Source organism: Vitis vinifera, chromosome 13 (assembly GCF_030704535.1).
Source record: "Vitis vinifera cultivar Pinot Noir 40024 chromosome 13, ASM3070453v1".
In the NCBI taxonomy this organism is placed as follows: Eukaryota; Viridiplantae; Streptophyta; class Magnoliopsida; order Vitales; family Vitaceae; genus Vitis; species Vitis vinifera.
In genome coordinates this window covers 13,210,852-13,228,463 of record NC_081817.1, presented here as the reverse complement: position 1 = coordinate 13,228,463, position 17,612 = coordinate 13,210,852, and the positions used below count along the sequence as shown (strand labels likewise).

The following is a 17,612-nucleotide window of genomic DNA, read 5'->3' as shown; positions in this document are numbered from 1 at the left end:
ATGAAGTTTTCTCCTATGTCATTGGTCATAAAGTTAATTAACCAAGACATCACCATACTATTTTCCAACTTCTAGGTTCGGTATCCTGGATCATCTTCCTTGGGCTGAACAATGGCTCCCGTAAGGTATTATTCCTTACCTTTCCCGCAGATGAAGATCCGAACAGACTGAGCCCATTGAATAAAATTTTGCACATTGAGTTTATGACCTGTTATGGGAAGAATGATGTCGTCTGTGGTGTTGGCACTGCCGGAGTGAACTGCTTCAGGTCTGGACGTCACCTCTGAGTTTGATCCTTCCGTTCTGCTCTCCATGGAAAAAGATGATTTTTTTTTATACGTGGTTCAGATCTGAATGCTCTGATACCATGAAGAAAATATTCTTCTTTTTTCTGTGTCAAAACTGAATACAAAATGACCTATATATATACAAGTGGGATTCCTAATCTAAGCCATATAATATGCACAATCACTATCTCTAAGGAAACAATAACTAATTAGGAGAGATTCTCTCATCCATAAAAATAGAAAGTATCCTAACACAATCCCTCTAATCTTGGCACTTAATTACAAATCATAATCCCATATGATGACTCAAACTTGAAAACATTGGTAACCGGAGCTATGATACTATAAGTTACCGATTTTTCTAAAAGCTTGAACTAGTAGGATTTAAACCCACAAAATACATTATGCTCTAACATTGAACCTCATGTGCAGCTAAGAGGCCTCATAGCTGCACATGGGAAGACAAACAAGTAAACAAATCACAAATTTTGTAATCATAGATAAATAGAAAGAAAAATGGATTGGGGAATGACTCAAACTCAAGCCCTCTAGTTAACCAAAACTTTGATATTGTGTTAAAGCTACCAACTTTCCTAAAAGCTTAAGCAATTAAGATTTGGCTTTAGAATGTATATCACATTGTTCACATGTTTTGTTTTTAATTATTTAATAATAATAATAATAATAATAATAATAATAATAATAATAAAACACCTTTTAATCTTGCATACTATTGCCTGTGATTAAACAATTAATTTTCTTAAAAACTTAAGTTGTTAGGATTTGAGCCCATAGTAGTATATCATGTTCTCCAATACCCTCCTTCACATAATATGTACCATGTTCTCTAGCACCCTCCCTCGCATGTAGTTCCATTTCCGCATGTGGAGAGACAATCAAGCTTGTAGACAAACAAACCATGGACAATCTCCTTTAGACTTACACATAAACTCAATGAATTGGGGAAATAAACATGTAGTAAGATTCAAACATAAGGCCTCCTGCCAAACGAGACTTTGATACCAAGTTGGACAACGAATTTTCCTCAAAGCTTAAGTTGCTAGGATTTGGGCTCCTAATGTATACCATCCTTTCCAATACTGATCATTCTAACTCTTCTATGACGTGACTTGAAGTGCTTAACTAAGCTTTCTTGATCAGTAATTTTGCATTATATATATATATATATATATATATATTGATTGATAAAGATAAAACAAAATTCCATGCACAAAACAACAAGAATATTAAACAAACATACCAATCAGCAAAATCACCCCAAAAGAAATCATATGTTTCTCTTCCTATATCTCCAAAGAAATATTTGTCATATCTAGTGGTGACCATGTCAATGAGACAATGAAGTTTCGAGACCTGAAAATTAAAGAAAGTTATTTGGTAAACTACAAGGGTGTCATGAACCAAGAATGCAGAGAACACATTACAACAGCAGTCTTACCACCCAACACTCTGGTAAAGGTAACCTGAGTAGGGCCTCCTCTTTATCAAACTGAAAAAAACATAAATTATTTTAACTTACAAACAGAAAATTATCAACCTTTCTCAAACATATATGCCATAATTGCTGCTAAACCAAAATAAAGCAAACATCTCCTATATTGCATCAATATCAACGTGAAGAACAGGGTTTTACAAAAAGGCTGGTGGTAACTGCAAGTTTTTCCTACATAGCATGGGCATGAACAAGGGTGATGCTCAGGAAAATACTTGGATTTTTTTTTTTTTGATAATTCAGGAAAATACTTGGATATGCTGACATGGAAAACCTATAAGGGTAGGAAATTGGGATAGAAAGATCAACTGTGCTATAAAGATAAGTTGTCTCATGTAGATGAGGTGAGGAAACGATTATTTGAATGCATGGATAAGATTATTTATGGAGAGAATTTGTTCTTCAAAGGAGACCATTTTTTATGCTCTCTTATCTTCTATTGGATTGTAAACTTTGTAATGTTGAGAGATTAGAGAATTTCATATATTAGTTTTCATGCCTTTGGGAATTTTGTTTATCCTATACCTTATGCATACTCAAGATTTTGCATTTGGATCCTCAATTATACACTTACTTTTCAAATCCCCCTTATTTTATCCATAAGGGAATTATACACACACACACACACACATATATAAATATTTCTAAAGTAGGGTTTTGTCCTTGAGTAACCAAAGTTACCAAACATGATTTAATTGACCTCAAAAATGAGCAAACACACAAACCTTACAAGCCAGTATAGTTTCCCAAGCAGAGATATCACTTTGACTAGGCAAATTTTGCAACACAAACTTCCCAGCATTCCATAGTTTGTTAGTGAAGGCCTTGTTAGAGGTCAATCTCTCAGTGGATAGATTAAGGTCCTGGAACAAGAGTGCAAAATTAGTTGTTAATGAACCATTGCTATCAGTTAGGAACCAGCCAAGTGCACAAGAAGCACTAAGGGAAACATATGCTGTCATTCTAGGATGCAAATACACAGCAAGCCTTGATGCAGCAGTTCTAATCATTTGAAGGCAAGACAAACCTGACCAGCAGTTCCTAAAGCAAGCGTGAATCGTAAAGCATCAGTGCCGAACTCCTTGATTGTATCAATTGGATCTATTACGTTTCCTAATGTCTTAGACATTTTTCTTCCCTGAAAGAATTTATTACATAGTTATTCAAACAGGGATTAGCAACAGCGGGATTACAGAGTGTAAACTTCAAATGCATTGAAGAATAGAGCCAACAGCTGATCAAAACAAATATGGTTGTGATTATAAATAGAAAGATATTCACAGTTGGAAGTAAATGTCCACTGACACAAGAGATCTAGGTTGTATTGTTCTTCATCTATACAAGTTATAGATACCTATTGATGTTATACCATGCTAATTTAACCAATAAAATGAATATAAAATGCAGATAATTTTATTTTATTTTATTTTTTTCCGGTCTATCTCAGGACCAAATGTTACAATATCAGGAATGCAGATTGGATCTGAGTCATCTGACACATATTTGAGCAAATGGCAACTCAGATTTGTACATTCAGGCAATTCATCTCTAGCCCATAACTTTGCTACTCTTTGTACTTGCGTGCATGTGCATGTACGCTCACACAAACAAGCATGATTAAAAAAAACATATATCCTCCATAAAGCAATATATAACAGATAGAATCCTGATGTATAACCATGAAGTTCTCAGAAACTAAGGAAATACCCAATTCCGATCCTGGGTAGGATTCACCATTCACTAGGCCATAGTTGTGAAAAGTGCGTTTCAGGCGCGCCTAGGCGCAAGGCGGTGTGATGTGAAACATTGGCACCTTGCCTTACTCTAGGCGATGCCTGTTGAAGGAGGTGCGGCTTAGGTGCGTAAAGTGCTCGCCTTCGGCCAGGCACAAAGCCCCAAAAGGGTACGCTTCTTCTTCTCCCTTCTCCCTCCACAAACCACAAACGAGTTGCAGAGGCAGAGTAGAGAGCCCTAATCTGGGCCTTCTTTTTTTTTTTTTTCTTTTTTTTTAATTGGGTCAAAATGCAGTGTTTTGACCCAACAAAATAAAAAAATAAAAAAAAAAGGCTCAGCCCAGATTTGGGCTCCCTGTCTCATGCGTGCAAAAGAAGAAGAAGAGGAAGAAGCCACTGAGTAGAGAAAGAAGAGAAGAAGAAGAAGAAGCAGCAGCATACCTTTCCCGGCATACTATATAAAATTATATATGTAAACTAGGGTGCGCCTCACTTCACTAAAGCCCACACCTTAGGCTCCAAGAGGACTTTGCACCTTGAGCCTTTTAAAACTACGTGCTAGACATACCACCACATAAGCCAAATAGAAGACCAATTGCATGGTGTTCTGTCAGATGGAATGATGAGAGTGGATGGTTCTTTTTCCACAGTCTGCAATTATCATGGACACCATCCCTTATTCCCCTACTGCACTGTCCTAGTTAAGGGCTTAGGAATAGGGGTAAAAGCAGGCCTTAAGGTAGAACTCTCTTTTAGAAACAAGTGTTGCTCCTTTACTACACAGTATAAAAATTGAAGAGATAATTTTACTCCTGCATTGTACTCACCTGTGAGTCCCGGATAAGTCCATGTAGATAAACATAAGAAAAAGGAACAGCCCCTGTGAACTCAATTCCCATCATGACCATCCTTGCCACCCAAAAGAACAATATATCATGCCTGTACAAAAAGGATTGGTGGCACTAGAAAAATTAGGGATGAAAATGCAAAACCAGATTCATCAATAATAAAATCTATTTTGCATTCCATGAGCGTTGGGGGTGGCTCCCTGTCTAAAAAGAGGATAGGTGGCTATACAATGTTATGGGCATATTTAGTGATAGAAGTATATACCCAGTTTCAAGCACTGTAATCGGATAAAACTTCTTAAAATCCTGTGTAGACACATCTGGCCATCCAAGAGTGCTGAAAGGCCACAATGCACTGAAGAAAAACAAACAAGATACATCTAGTCAACATACATAGGATTCATATTATATGGATATACTATCATCTTTATGCATGCATGTAGAGTAGGTTTTCATGTCAAATGGAACAAGTCCAAGTCCTCACATGTTTTAACTCTCTTCATTTCAACAAAGCAAAAAATACATATAATACAATTAATATATTTCAACAGCTACAAAGTTTCAGTCATATCTACTAATTAACTATCATAAAAGAATTTTAAAAATGAATTAGACACCTTTGTTGCAGCATCTCCTTAAACCACAGAAAGAAGGATTTAATACAATAAGAAATTTAGAATTCTGAGCCATCTTGAATGCTATACTTTAGCTTCTTTTTTTTTTCTTTTTTTTTTAATTAAAACTATGCATGTATTGTATTTTAAACAAAAAGAAAAAATTGTGTAAAAGAATGAAGGATGAGAAATTCTTCAAAAATATATACATATATAAAGGAAGAAGAAAGAAAGAAAATGTACAGGAGTATATAAAACGCAGAAAAATAAGGTTTTGTTTGAAAAGTGTTTTCGAAAACAATTTTGAAAATAATTTTTAAGACTTTTTTTTAAAATTGTTCTCTGATGTTTTATAGAACAAGTCTATTTAGGAATTTTTTAACTTGTTTTCTATATTTTTAAATATTTCTTATAAAACCAACTTTTATTTGTAGTGCTTTATTTTCAATCATTCTCCATATTTCTATAATTATTTTTCAAAACAACACTTGAAAAATAAGTGAAAACAATTAAAATATGTTATCAGAAAACCTTTTTTCCCTTAAAAACAAAAAAATGTTTTTGCAAAAAGCTTCCAAACATACCCCAATCTTTTGTTCTTTTGTTCTATTTTCAAGGAAAAAAATTTTCACGTTCCTTCCTATTAAGTTCCTCACAAGCCCAGGAAGTAAACTAGGCCATACTTTCTAATGAAACCAATCTATATAATAGCTCCAAAGCAAGGGTAGATGGGACAATGGAAGAACAGATAACCAGAATGCCCAATCCCCAAGCACAAGCACAACATACTAACTAAAAGCTTGGTAGAGTCTAGTTGGCTCGAGGAGATCATTGGTATTTTACCTTCTTACTGGCCTTCACGCCAAAAAAGACCCAAATCTTTTGAATTTTAGGGTTGTAGTTAGGTTCACCTTGAGGCAAAGGAGGAGGATTAACCATAGTTGTTAACTTGTAAAACATATCATGTATCCTTTTTTGTTTTTGGTGTTGTGTATCGTATATGATTTATCATAGGTTTTTTATATATTGAAAATTAAAAAGAAAAAATATGCATGCATGTACATGTATATTGAAAATATTTTTTTTGATAGGAAACGACAAAGAGATATATTGATATATAAAAGAAGTACAATAGAAGGATGAGAAATCCCCCCACCAAAGAAACTAAACTACAAGAATACAAACATAAGAAAGTACACAATAAAGCAAGCGAACACTCTAGATTGGACCACTCCTTAATGAGTACACACCATTAACCAGTCAAGTTGTAACACATTAAGGGGAGTACCCTTAAAAACCTTGGAACAGAAGGCCCAAAGAGAAGCAAGGAAAACAATAGAATCCCAAAGATACTCTGAATTCCTTACTTTATCCTAAAAAACCCTTGCGTTTCTTTCCCGCCACACAACCCGAATAATAGCGATGCTTGTAGCTTGCCACAAGACTCTCCCCCTCTTAGAGGCTCCAAAACCATTAAATTTGATGGACATCATGTCAAAGATGCTCCTCGGGGGGACCCAATCCATCTTGGCTAACTGAAATAATCTGTACCACAACCCCGTCGTCAAGGAGCAATGTAGGAAAAGGTGATATACTAATTCCCCATGCTTCATGCACAAAAAACAAATATCAGGACTAAGGGCTTTGTATGGTCTTCTCAGTTGTAGCATGTCATTAGTATTTACCTTTTTGTGTGCCACTAACCAGACAAAGGACCTCACTTTGAAAGGGACTTGAGATTTCCAAACAAACTTAGAAGGAAAAACCTGAGGAGAACCAGCAAAATGGGATAAGGATAGAAAGAAAGATTTGACTAAAAAAGGCCTTGAAGAAGATAAAGGCCAAAATCTAGCATCTGAAATTGAAGGTGATAGATGCAAACCATCAAGTGACCTCATGAAGCCTTCTAAGTCTTCTATCTCAGAATGTAAAAGGTTACGGCGGAAATTAAAGTTCCAAAAGAAAGGACGAGAAGAACCAAGAATTGAAGCAATATGAATATTTTTATCCAAGACTACTCTAAATACTTTTGGATATTGGGATCCAAAAGGTTGGTCCCCCCACCACAGGTCTTCCCAAAAACGAATTCTTTCCCCATTTCCTACCACAAACCGAGTAAACATGGAAAATTCCTGAAAGACTTGTGCAATAGCCTTCCAAGGACAACAATGTGACCATTTGACTAAAGTGTTAGCATCCCAACCATTAGAGTGTGAACCATAAATGCTTAAGATGACCTGATGCCATAGAGCTAGACCATCTCTAGGGTACCTCCACAACCATTTCCCTAACAGAGCGAGATTCCTTAGAGAAATCTTCTTAAAACCCAATCCCCCTTTTGCCTTCAGTTTACACACTACATCCCAACTAACTTAATGATCTCTTTTGCCTTCCCCAATCCCTGACCATAAAAAATCCATTTGCAACCTCTCAATTTTTGCAGCCACTAAAGCGGGTATCTTAAATAAGGAAAGGAAGTAACAGGGCATGTGGGTGAGGCAAGATTGGATAAGAGTTATCCTTCCTCCAAAAGATATGTAAGTTTTTTTGCCACCCATCTAATCTTTTTGAGATTCTCTCAACCACTGGATCCCAAAAGCCACACGCCTTGGGATTCCCTCCCAAAAGAAGACCCAGATATAGTATGAGCCAACTAGAAGCCTTGCAATCAAGCAACTCAACCAATCTAAAAAGATGATTTTGATCTAGACTGATGCCATAAATATTACTCTTGTCAAGGTTGACCTTGAGGCCAGAAATATGCCCAAACACTAGCAAAAGACTCTTGAGAGTCTGCAGTTCTTCCTCCCTAGTGTTAGAAAAGAAAATGGTAGCATTTACAAATTGCAAATGGGACACCCTAGTCCTATTTCTACCCACCTTGAAACCCTCCAACAAATTTCTTTCCTTTGCTCTCAATAGCATCCTGCTCAGAACATCTGCGACTAAAGTAAACAAAAAAGAGGATAAAGGGTCACCTTGTCTTAAACCTCTAGATGCCTTAACCCACCCTTTAGCATTTCCATTCACCAAAACAACATAAGAAACCGAGGACAAACAACCACTCATCCACTTCCTCCATCTAGGGCTGAATCCCTTCTTCTCCAACACATGATCTAGAAAATCCCAACATACATGATCATAAGCCTTTTCAAAGTCAATTTTGAAGACAACGCCTTCCCCCCCAGATCATCTTCTCTCATCCACTATCTCATTGGCTATGAGAACCGCATCCAAAATTTGTCTTCCTTGATCAAAAACGCCTTGAGTAAAGTGGATGGTTTCATGTAAAACCCCTCTTAGACGCCCTAACAGCACTTTGGCTATTATCTCGTAGAGACTAGTGATCAAGCTAATGGGTCTAAAATCTGAGATTTTCTTTGTCAAACTCTTTTTGGGTAACAAAACTATGAAGGAGGCATTAGTGCTTTGATTGATAATTCTGCTCCTGTGAAACTTTGCAAACACTCTCACTAAATCCTCCTTGATCACATCCCAACAATCCTAAAATACTGCAATGGTAAAGCCGTTAGGCCCCGACGCCTTATCCCTATCCAACTAAAAAATGGCCTTAGAAATCTCTTTTTCAGTGAAAGGGGAATCGAATCTACTCGTGCTCTCTTCCGAAATAAGGGACCAATTTAATCCATCAACACTCCAAGACTCTCCTGTAGGACTCGCGTAGAGTTTTTCAAAGTAAAGTAAAATCTCCTCTATGATACTCTCGGAATTATTCAACACTAAGCCCCTTTCATTCTCCAGCACCTTGATAAATTTCCTGTTTCGCCTGCCATTAGCAACTTTATGAAAAAACTTTGAGTTACAATCCCCTTAATCCATTTCACCCTAGCTTTTTGTCTCCAATGAATTTCTTCCCTCAAAATTAATTCCTTTAGCTCCCCTTTTCTTAAGGCTCTTTGAATTAAAAGATCAGAAGTGAGACCCCCTACTTGCTCAATGGCATCTAAGTTGGCTAAATCTTTGAGAATGCTTTTTTTTCCTTTCATTTAGCTCTCCAAAAGAAACCTTATTCCACTCTTTCAAATTGGCTTTAACAAACTGTAATCTCCTCATGAACTTGTGACCTTCCCACCCATTTCCTTGAAAACCTGTCCACCAATTTCTAAAGTTCTCCTTGAAACTAGGATGTTGTAACCACATATTCTCAAACCTAAAAAGTGTTGGGCCCCACTTGAACAGGTTGGTATCCAAAACAATTGGCCAATGATCCGAGGTTCTTCTAGGAAGGGCTTCTTGAAGGCCTCGAGGAAAGAGTTGCCCCCATTCATTTGAGTAAAGAAAACGGTCCAATCTCTTACACACGGGAGACTCTTGTAAATTTGACCAAGTGAATGATGCGTTCTGTAAAGGTGGATCAAATAATTCACATTCTCTCATAAAACTATCAAAGTTCTTCATGCATGAAGTTAGACTAGAACCCCCCAATTTTTCTGAACTTCTCCTTATGACATTAAAATCACCGCCCACACACCATAACGGAAAAGATAAGCCAAAAATGTCTAAAAGTTCCATCCAAAAATCCTTCCTAAGTGAGGGGCTGTTTGGGCCATAAACTGCATAAATCCAAAGAGGTCTGCATCCATCCATAGCAAACTTGACTAAGACCGAGAAAGATCCTATTACCACCTCCTCACTACTTAGTTTCTTAGAATCCCAAATGATCAAAATCCCACCTGAAGCCCTGCACGCCGGAATAGCAGTCCATTCCTTATTTATGACCGTCCAGACACTACCCACAAACCTTTTGTCCCACTTCTCCTTTTTTGTTTCCTGAATCATCACAACATCCGGATTCTCTAACCTTAGAAAACCTTTAACCACCCTAAGCTTATTCCTAGACCCCAGACCCCTAGTGTTCCAATTGATAATTTTCATGGAGAAACTCATGGACCCTAACCAACCAAACCAGTTCCAACAGGTCTCAATTACCAGTAAAGCATTTATTCTTCCTCCTGGAATAAACCTTAATATCCAGAGAGAATAAAACCTCTCGCACTTTAGCCATTTTCCTGGGGGACAGGCCATCTATATGGAACTCGCTTGATGAGGAGACCACAGTATCACCCTGGCTACCTGTAACCAGGTTGGAAACCTCCTTAGGCAATCTGGGTTTAGACTTACTAGGGTTAAAACACTCTGACAACTGGTTTGATAAAGCAAGCTAGTTCGCCTCCTCATCACGGACAGGAATGCCAACATTATTTTGAAGAAAAGTGCCAACAACGTCTTTATTAAACAAAATTTCAGAAATAACTCAATTTTCCATAGGAGACTGAGAAAGAGAGACTGAGGTAAGGAGATCTGGACTAGAGGGACTTGGCGAAGGAAGTGCCAGACCATAAGAAGGGATAGAAGAAGACTCGGGTGGCTGAGAAGGAGAAGACAAGCATACCTCCGAATTTTCCACTCCCAGAATTTCACAAATCCCCTCAAAGATGAACCCTTTACCTCTGATTTCTAGACCAGAAGGTGAATCCGTGACTGGAAGACCACGAAGATTTGACCCCACTTGGCCCAAAGAACCTTCTTTGTCTTCTTCGGAATGGGGATTGCGCAAAGCTGCTACGCCACTTGACGACGAGGTCCCTTCCCTCGAACACCGCTTTCAAATCCTTGACAAATGATAGCGAAAGAGAGGACTCGCTCTGACTCCTCGCTCCATATGAGATACCGTCCCGAAATCCTCTTCCAAAAGAGGAGCTTCGCTAACTGACGATGATTTCACGGGGAAAATAGGCTTGCTGCGACTCCGAAGACCTTGTCGGCGATCGGAACTTGAAGGGAAGAGGGTGGTCCACATCTTCTTTGAAACTACAAACTCTTCCTCATGTATATTGAAAAAATAAACTATAGAACAATATATAATTGTTTTATGAAAGTTAATAGGATTTAAAGATGTTCAAACTATATCACCATATGAAAACATTGAATACTAGAATTTAAAAAAATTTAATTTAACAAAATATGAATTTAATGTAGTTCACACTCGTCACAAAATTCACAAAAATAAACTTTTTAAGTTTTTAGATAAAGTTTTAGTTCCAAATTTTACTAAGTATATGTAAGCATATATGTCTTTATATGTAATCTTTAAACCTCCAACTTTTATATTTTCAAAACTAATATATTAAAAAAAAAAAGGCTTTTATTCATCAATTACCATCATTTTTAATATTAAAATTCAAATCATTCAAATAAAAATTCTATAATATTCATTCAAAGAATAAATTTATTTAACTTCCAACATGACCTTTGAAAAAAAGAATGTAGCTTTTCATATAAGCCTATTTTACCTTTCTATCCCTTTTATGATCAATTTCTAATCTTACCATACATTTTAAACAATTAATATAATAATTCTTTTAACAGGAAATTTTTTAATTTGATTTTTCTTAAAAATTATGAAAAATAATTAAAGGTCTATGCATTGTTGTATCATTAGATCTCATATTGTATTGTGTGTCATAAGCTCTGCTTAAGATATGATACAGGCAATTAGGTAATTTTGCAGTATTTTAGGTTCTCAAAAGTTAACATAAGTTGTTGAAATTTGAGTTTCATTTACTATTTAAGAAGCTTTTTATTGAAATTTTCTCCTTAAAAGAAATTTGTATATTTCTAAATTTTGATTTGGTAAATGTCTTTTTTTTTTTTTTAAATAAAGTTTCTATATTCGAGTCCTTTTTAGAATCTAAAAGTCTTCTTTATTAGAAGTTTCTAAAAGTTTTTATAATGTTAAGTTTTTAGTTCAAAAATATAGTTTCTATTTCCTATTTAGTTCCAATTTGGGAAGATTTAGGAGTGATAAGAAATAAATAAGAGTCCTAACGAGTTACTATATCAATTAGGTTTTTTACTTGGTCTTATTGAGTTTTTAAGGTTTTCTAAAGCCTATAATAAGGCTATTTATTGTGAAATGAAATTGATGATGAATAATACTAAGTTGTTTTGCATGTTTTTGCAAGTTTCAATGGTGAGGGCTCCATTACTTTTCTTCTAAATAAGACTCTTAGAAGGCTTTAATGAAACTCCAAGGTTTCCTGTCTTTTCTTTATTTTTGTTCTGGTTCCATACTTTATTTTTTTTCCCCCCCTACTGCCATAATTCTGGTTCATTGTTTCTCTCCTTAATCCTAAAAGATTGAAGCCCTAGCACAACTTATTTGATTGTAGAAAACTATCCTAGGGTTATTCTACTTTGTACTTGCATAAGAATTTTAAACATTAGCAGATAGTAGGTTGCAGATATGCACCAAATAGAAAAAGCTTGAGAATAAGCTTAACGTTGTGAATACACTTAAAAACATGCTGCCATCTGCAGATTGAAGGTGAGCTACTCTCACAGTATCTCTACCAACTTGAAAACCACCCTCAACTATTTTCCTCAGCCCTGGTTATCAATCTTTGCAAGAGTGAACAAGAAGAATTAAAGAGAGGCACTTTGACAAGGCCTTCTAGAGGTGCCAAACCATCATTTTATTTTCTTATTAACTTCAACAAAATTTTAAAATGACGTACTTCGTTAAATGCACCTCCACTGGGCCATTTTAATTTTTAATATTTAAGGAACTGTACTTTTAATGTAGGCAAAATTTCTAGTACCTAGATGAAATTTCAACAGAAATTATGACTTCAATAATTATTTCAATTCCATTACAACAAAAATTAGAATTTGAAGAAAAGCACAGAATCATAGTATATCAGAAATCAGTATAAGGGACATATATAGAATGGAAAAAATGGAAAAAATGGAAAAAATCTGAAAAATGTTAGTGTAATAGCTCTAAGACACAGTTTTCTTAAATTGAAAAATAAGTAAACATTTGTAGCTATATGCTAAAGCCATGAGAAAATAAATAGATCATCCACCACCTGATCATAATTACGACAAGGATGCTAATAAGATAAACTTTAGGATTTTTGCACGCAAGTAAACCATAACAAGAACGAACAAATGCTAAATTTCATGGATAACAAACCTTGAAAACCAAGTATCAAGAACATCTGGTTCCTGATAAATTTCCACATCTTTTCCATACTTCTCTTGAGCCTTCTCAAGAGCTTCGTTCGCATTCCTAGCAACTATATATTCTTCTTCACAGTCTTTTCCAACAATATACCAAACTGGTATGCGATGTCCCCACCATAGTTGTCTGCTTATACACCAATCCTTAATATTTGATAGCCAGTGATTATAAATCTGTAATTGAAGCAAACCCATGCAATGTTCAGTATGAGTGGGATACTATTCTGAAGAAGCAACTAAGGGTAGACTAATTTATTGATAACCAATCATATGAAGGTAGTTGAGTTGATGGTTAAAGGTATCTTTACATGAGTTCAAAAAGCATCTGCATGGTGTAGATTAAAATGACCAAAAAAGGAGGTCAAAGAGCAGGGGCAGAGCCAAAAATTTAACCCAGAGACGACACCCTTCGATAATAGTAAAAGTGTAGAATGATTGATAAAATAGAAATGATTAATAATGCTTGTATTCAATAATTTATCACCAATGAGTCTTTTCAGTTATGCATTTATCTTCATTTAATTACATAATTACTTTTAAAATATATATTAAGACATGTCAAAAAAATTTCTATAAAAAATTAAAAGAATATTAATTATTTTCAATTATGAAAAGAAGACAAAGGATCCACATTTGGCCAACAAGGAATTGGACACTTTGTTGGTAAAAATTTGTTGAACTACCAATTTTCCTAAAAGTTTAAGCTTGTAGGATTTTGTTGGCCAATTCTTAGGAATCTGATTGTGATCCTAGTCAATGAAATGATTTTCTATTAATTGTATTTGTTTCTTTCCCCCTTTTTTCTTGGTAGGTGAACTTGATCCCTGATTTATGAGAAAGATTGTAGGATGACAAGTTGTAAGAGTAACTTTACTATTGGTAATTGTGTAAAAATAGGATGTACAAATTGTATTCTAATCCAATACAATTCAAATGCTCCGTTTGTTATGCTCATGAGGAGTCTATTGATCACATCCTCTTGCATTGTGAGAAGACAAGGGTGTTGTGGGAGCTCTTGTTCTCTATTTTCGGGGTGTATTGGGTGATCCATTCTACAGTTACAGAGACCCTTTTAGGGTGGCATGACTTTTTTGTTGGAAGAAAGCAGAAAAAAGTTTGGAGAACAACGCCTTTATGTCTTTTCTGGACGATATGGAAAGAGAGAAATAGAAGATATTTCAAGAAAGTGGAGCTCTTTGTTCAAAGGCTGAAATTCTTGTTTTGTGCAACTTGTTATCTTGGTCTAATTTGTTTACAGAAAATACAACTCTGTTTTTAGTCTATTTTATTGATTGGTTGGGGTCGAATTGAGGGAGGGAGTGTTTTTGTTTTCCCTATCCTTTTTGGTGCTCTTTGGGGCCAATGTATACACCGTGTGTACTTTGGTGCGCCCCTTTTGGTGCTTTTATATAAATACTATAGCCATTTATTTATAAAAAAAAAAATGAAACAGAATTTGTTTCAGTATTTTTGTCTTATAATATTGTTTTCCTTTTTGGGGATTTTCTCTTTTTTTCCCCTCCCAAAATACTGGAATGGAAAGCATTCAGGTGAGATTCATCGATGTATTACAATCATGCAATTCTAAGCAGGTCGCCATTCCACTAGCTAGAAGCTGCTGAAAGTACAGAGTTGATTACAGCACCAAATAATAAAGAGAAGAAACAGAAGAAGTTCAAATCCACCTGAAGGAGTCATATGCCGCTGAATAAAAAGATAATTAATCATAAATACCTTCTCAAATCTTTCAGGCATAATGGTTAATTCTCCTCTTTCAACTGCTTGAAGAGCCTTCTCAGCTAATGGCTCCATAGTTACAAACCACTGCTTACTCACTAGAGGCTCTATTACCTAATTAGAAGGGGGAAAAATGTGAGAAGAAATTCCTTGTAAAAGAGCATTATCCACCAATATTTAACTCTCAAATTTGGAAGAACATAAGAGAAAAGCAATGTAAACGCACTTCTCCACCACGCTGGGATCTGGGAACTCGTAATGTATGAGGCTCCTTTTTAACAGCCAAACCTGTCTCCTCAAGATCTAACCACGGTTTCTTCCGTGCCTCAAACCGATCAAGGCCACTGATATTGCAAGTGCCATTACATACATTAAACAGAAGCAAAACACTTCTTTTGAATAAAACAAGCATTTAACAACCCCATGAAATTATTCCATAACATTACCAGTACAGTCCAGCAACCTCATTAAGTGTCCCATCCTTATTCATCGCATTAAGTATTGGGAGACCAAGTTTTCTAGCAAGAAGGTAGTCATTATGATCATGACCAGGGCTTATCTTCAGCACACCAGTTCCAAAGTCTTTATCAACATACTGCAACATTGGCAGTTTAGAAAATCTCTAGCAATCAGGTTGTTCATCTTCAATTGTTTGAAATGGATTTAAGGAATAACAAATTGAAAAGAAAAGGCAAAACAAAGATGCAAACTGAAAAAATTAAGAAATTGTAATACATTTAACTTTGAGGGACTATCTACCCTTAGAAACAATCAAGGAATCTGAAAGTGAGGATAGGTTTTGAAAGCACAATAAATCAACAGTCTAGAACTTAAACCAATTTGAACATTTACTACTGATGTAGTGAAAGGCAATATACTGACAGTGTGAAATTCTATTTTGTTTAACAGATCATCTAGTTTTTTTCTATTATTTGAAACCAGACTTTGAATGCAATCCAGCATCTTTATTGTATAGAATACAATAGTAACAAATTAAATAATGATAGATCTAATTCTTTTCTTTCATTAAAAGAAAAGGGATGAAATTAATTTGATGATTTAAATTTATTCTTTGCTCTATCAATTGTGAAATGTTTTTCTAGAATGCCAATAAGTATGTTATATCTTGTATTAAAATATGTTCAATTTCCAAAACATCTTCATGGAACAAAGCACCACCGAGCCTGCAAAACAAGAGCTATATGAAAATTTTATTTTTCTATTAGACAGTTGAAGATGGCACTAAAATTTGTTTTTGGGAGGATACCTGGTTTGGTGATCAATCTCTCAACTATCAATTTCCAAATCTTTTCAGACTTATAAGGTTAAGAAATGTGTCTATTTTCAGCTATAGAACCATCCTCTACCTATCAATCTTGGACTTTCAATTCTTGTTGAAACCATTCTAACCTTTTTTTTTTTATAAGTAAACGCACAGATAATATATATATATATATATATATATATATATATATGTACTTATATGTTTTTTTGATAGGTAAGTAAAGATAGTATTAAATGGAAAACAAGAATGTATATGCACGCATATGTTGGCAATTGTCATCTCCAAAGTTCACACATTTCAAATTTGTCATCATTCCTTTCTTATAAAAAAAAAATCCAAAATAACAAAAAGGTATATTATGTAAAAGTTCTTATTCACCAACCACCATCATTTTCAACACCACCATTCAAATCATTCAAATGAAGATTCCTTAATATTCATTGCACGAATAAATTTACTTAACTTCCAACATCTCATGTGTGCCTTTGACAACAAGAACGAAACTTTTCATGTAGGATTATTTCACATCTCTTTTTTTTTTTTTTTTTATAATCAATTTCTAACCTTACCATACATTTTAAACAATTAATATAATAACTCTTTTAAGAAAAAACTTTCAAATTTGATTTTTTTTTAAATTATAAAAAATATTTAAAAGTGTATGTATCGTCATATCGTGTATCATATATGTATTATAAGATATGCTTAAAATAAGATACAGACTACAATACATATCAATTTCCTTTCAAAAAAATGTACCATATCTTACATCATATCGCATAATGCAAGTTTTTAAAAACTATGGTTCCAGGGCATCCCACAAAATTGGAAATTCTATGCCATTGAAGTCCTCAATAATTTCTTTTCCAAAACTTCCACAAGTTTTTTCTACATTCATAATTTTTTCATAGCCTCAACTTATATATGAATTAGTCCATCCAAAATGCTTGAGAGGGCCATTTCCTATATCTTGATACTTCAACTCATAAATAGATTCTCATTACAATTTCATGTTTCTAAACATCAAGTTATATACATTGTGATGTGCTTTATCCACCAATGCTTATAAGCTTCAGGAAAAATTAGCATTGTATTCACAACAAAACAACAATATAAAATAACATAATTACTAAGAACAATGGTATTCAGATGCCTTTACCCTGTCAGAAATAATAGGAACATGACGGCCAAATGTCATTGGCACAATTGCCATCCTACCAATATACCTAGAATAGCGATCATCCTGCACAAAGATGATCAAATTTAAGGAAACGTTTCACATAAAAACTGCTATCACACTCATGCAAGAATTTATAGGTTAAATATGACATCAGGAATTCCTTCACATAAAAACTGTCATCATTCTTGTTAAAGTATTTTATATGAACTAGCAAGAATATAAACACCCAGTGGAATACAAAGAGTCAAAATTCTGAGCTAATGATGTCAGGCGTAGTTTTAAAATCTGTTTGAGCAGCCATTCCTGTTTTTGCACAAGAACCAGTACAAGACTGATCTAGTGTCTAATTTCAGATCAACCATAATGCAA

At 34.9% G+C, this 17,612-nt stretch overlaps 1 protein-coding gene across 1 annotated transcript in view; it reads right to left on the bottom strand.

Moving 5' to 3' along the window:
• Positions 1 to 719: 719 nt before the first annotated feature.
• The window catches only part of LOC100249893 (valine--tRNA ligase, chloroplastic/mitochondrial 2), a 28,358-nt gene continuing 11,465 nt past the window's right edge, over positions 720 to 17,612 (bottom strand). Inside the window, exons 6-17 of the mRNA XM_019224062.2 lie at positions 17,223 to 17,306; positions 15,225 to 15,373; positions 15,005 to 15,122; positions 14,776 to 14,892; positions 12,995 to 13,215; positions 4,647 to 4,736; positions 4,361 to 4,472; positions 2,828 to 2,938; positions 2,526 to 2,663; positions 1,747 to 1,797; positions 1,525 to 1,661; positions 720 to 735 (exon numbers count right to left, since the gene is read on the bottom strand). Of these exons, the coding sequence (XP_019079607.2) occupies positions 720 to 735; positions 1,525 to 1,661; positions 1,747 to 1,797; positions 2,526 to 2,663; positions 2,828 to 2,938; positions 4,361 to 4,472; positions 4,647 to 4,736; positions 12,995 to 13,215; positions 14,776 to 14,892; positions 15,005 to 15,122; positions 15,225 to 15,373; positions 17,223 to 17,306 (1,344 nt within the window). The remainder of the gene's footprint in view (positions 736 to 1,524; positions 1,662 to 1,746; positions 1,798 to 2,525; positions 2,664 to 2,827; positions 2,939 to 4,360; positions 4,473 to 4,646; positions 4,737 to 12,994; positions 13,216 to 14,775; positions 14,893 to 15,004; positions 15,123 to 15,224; positions 15,374 to 17,222; positions 17,307 to 17,612) is intronic.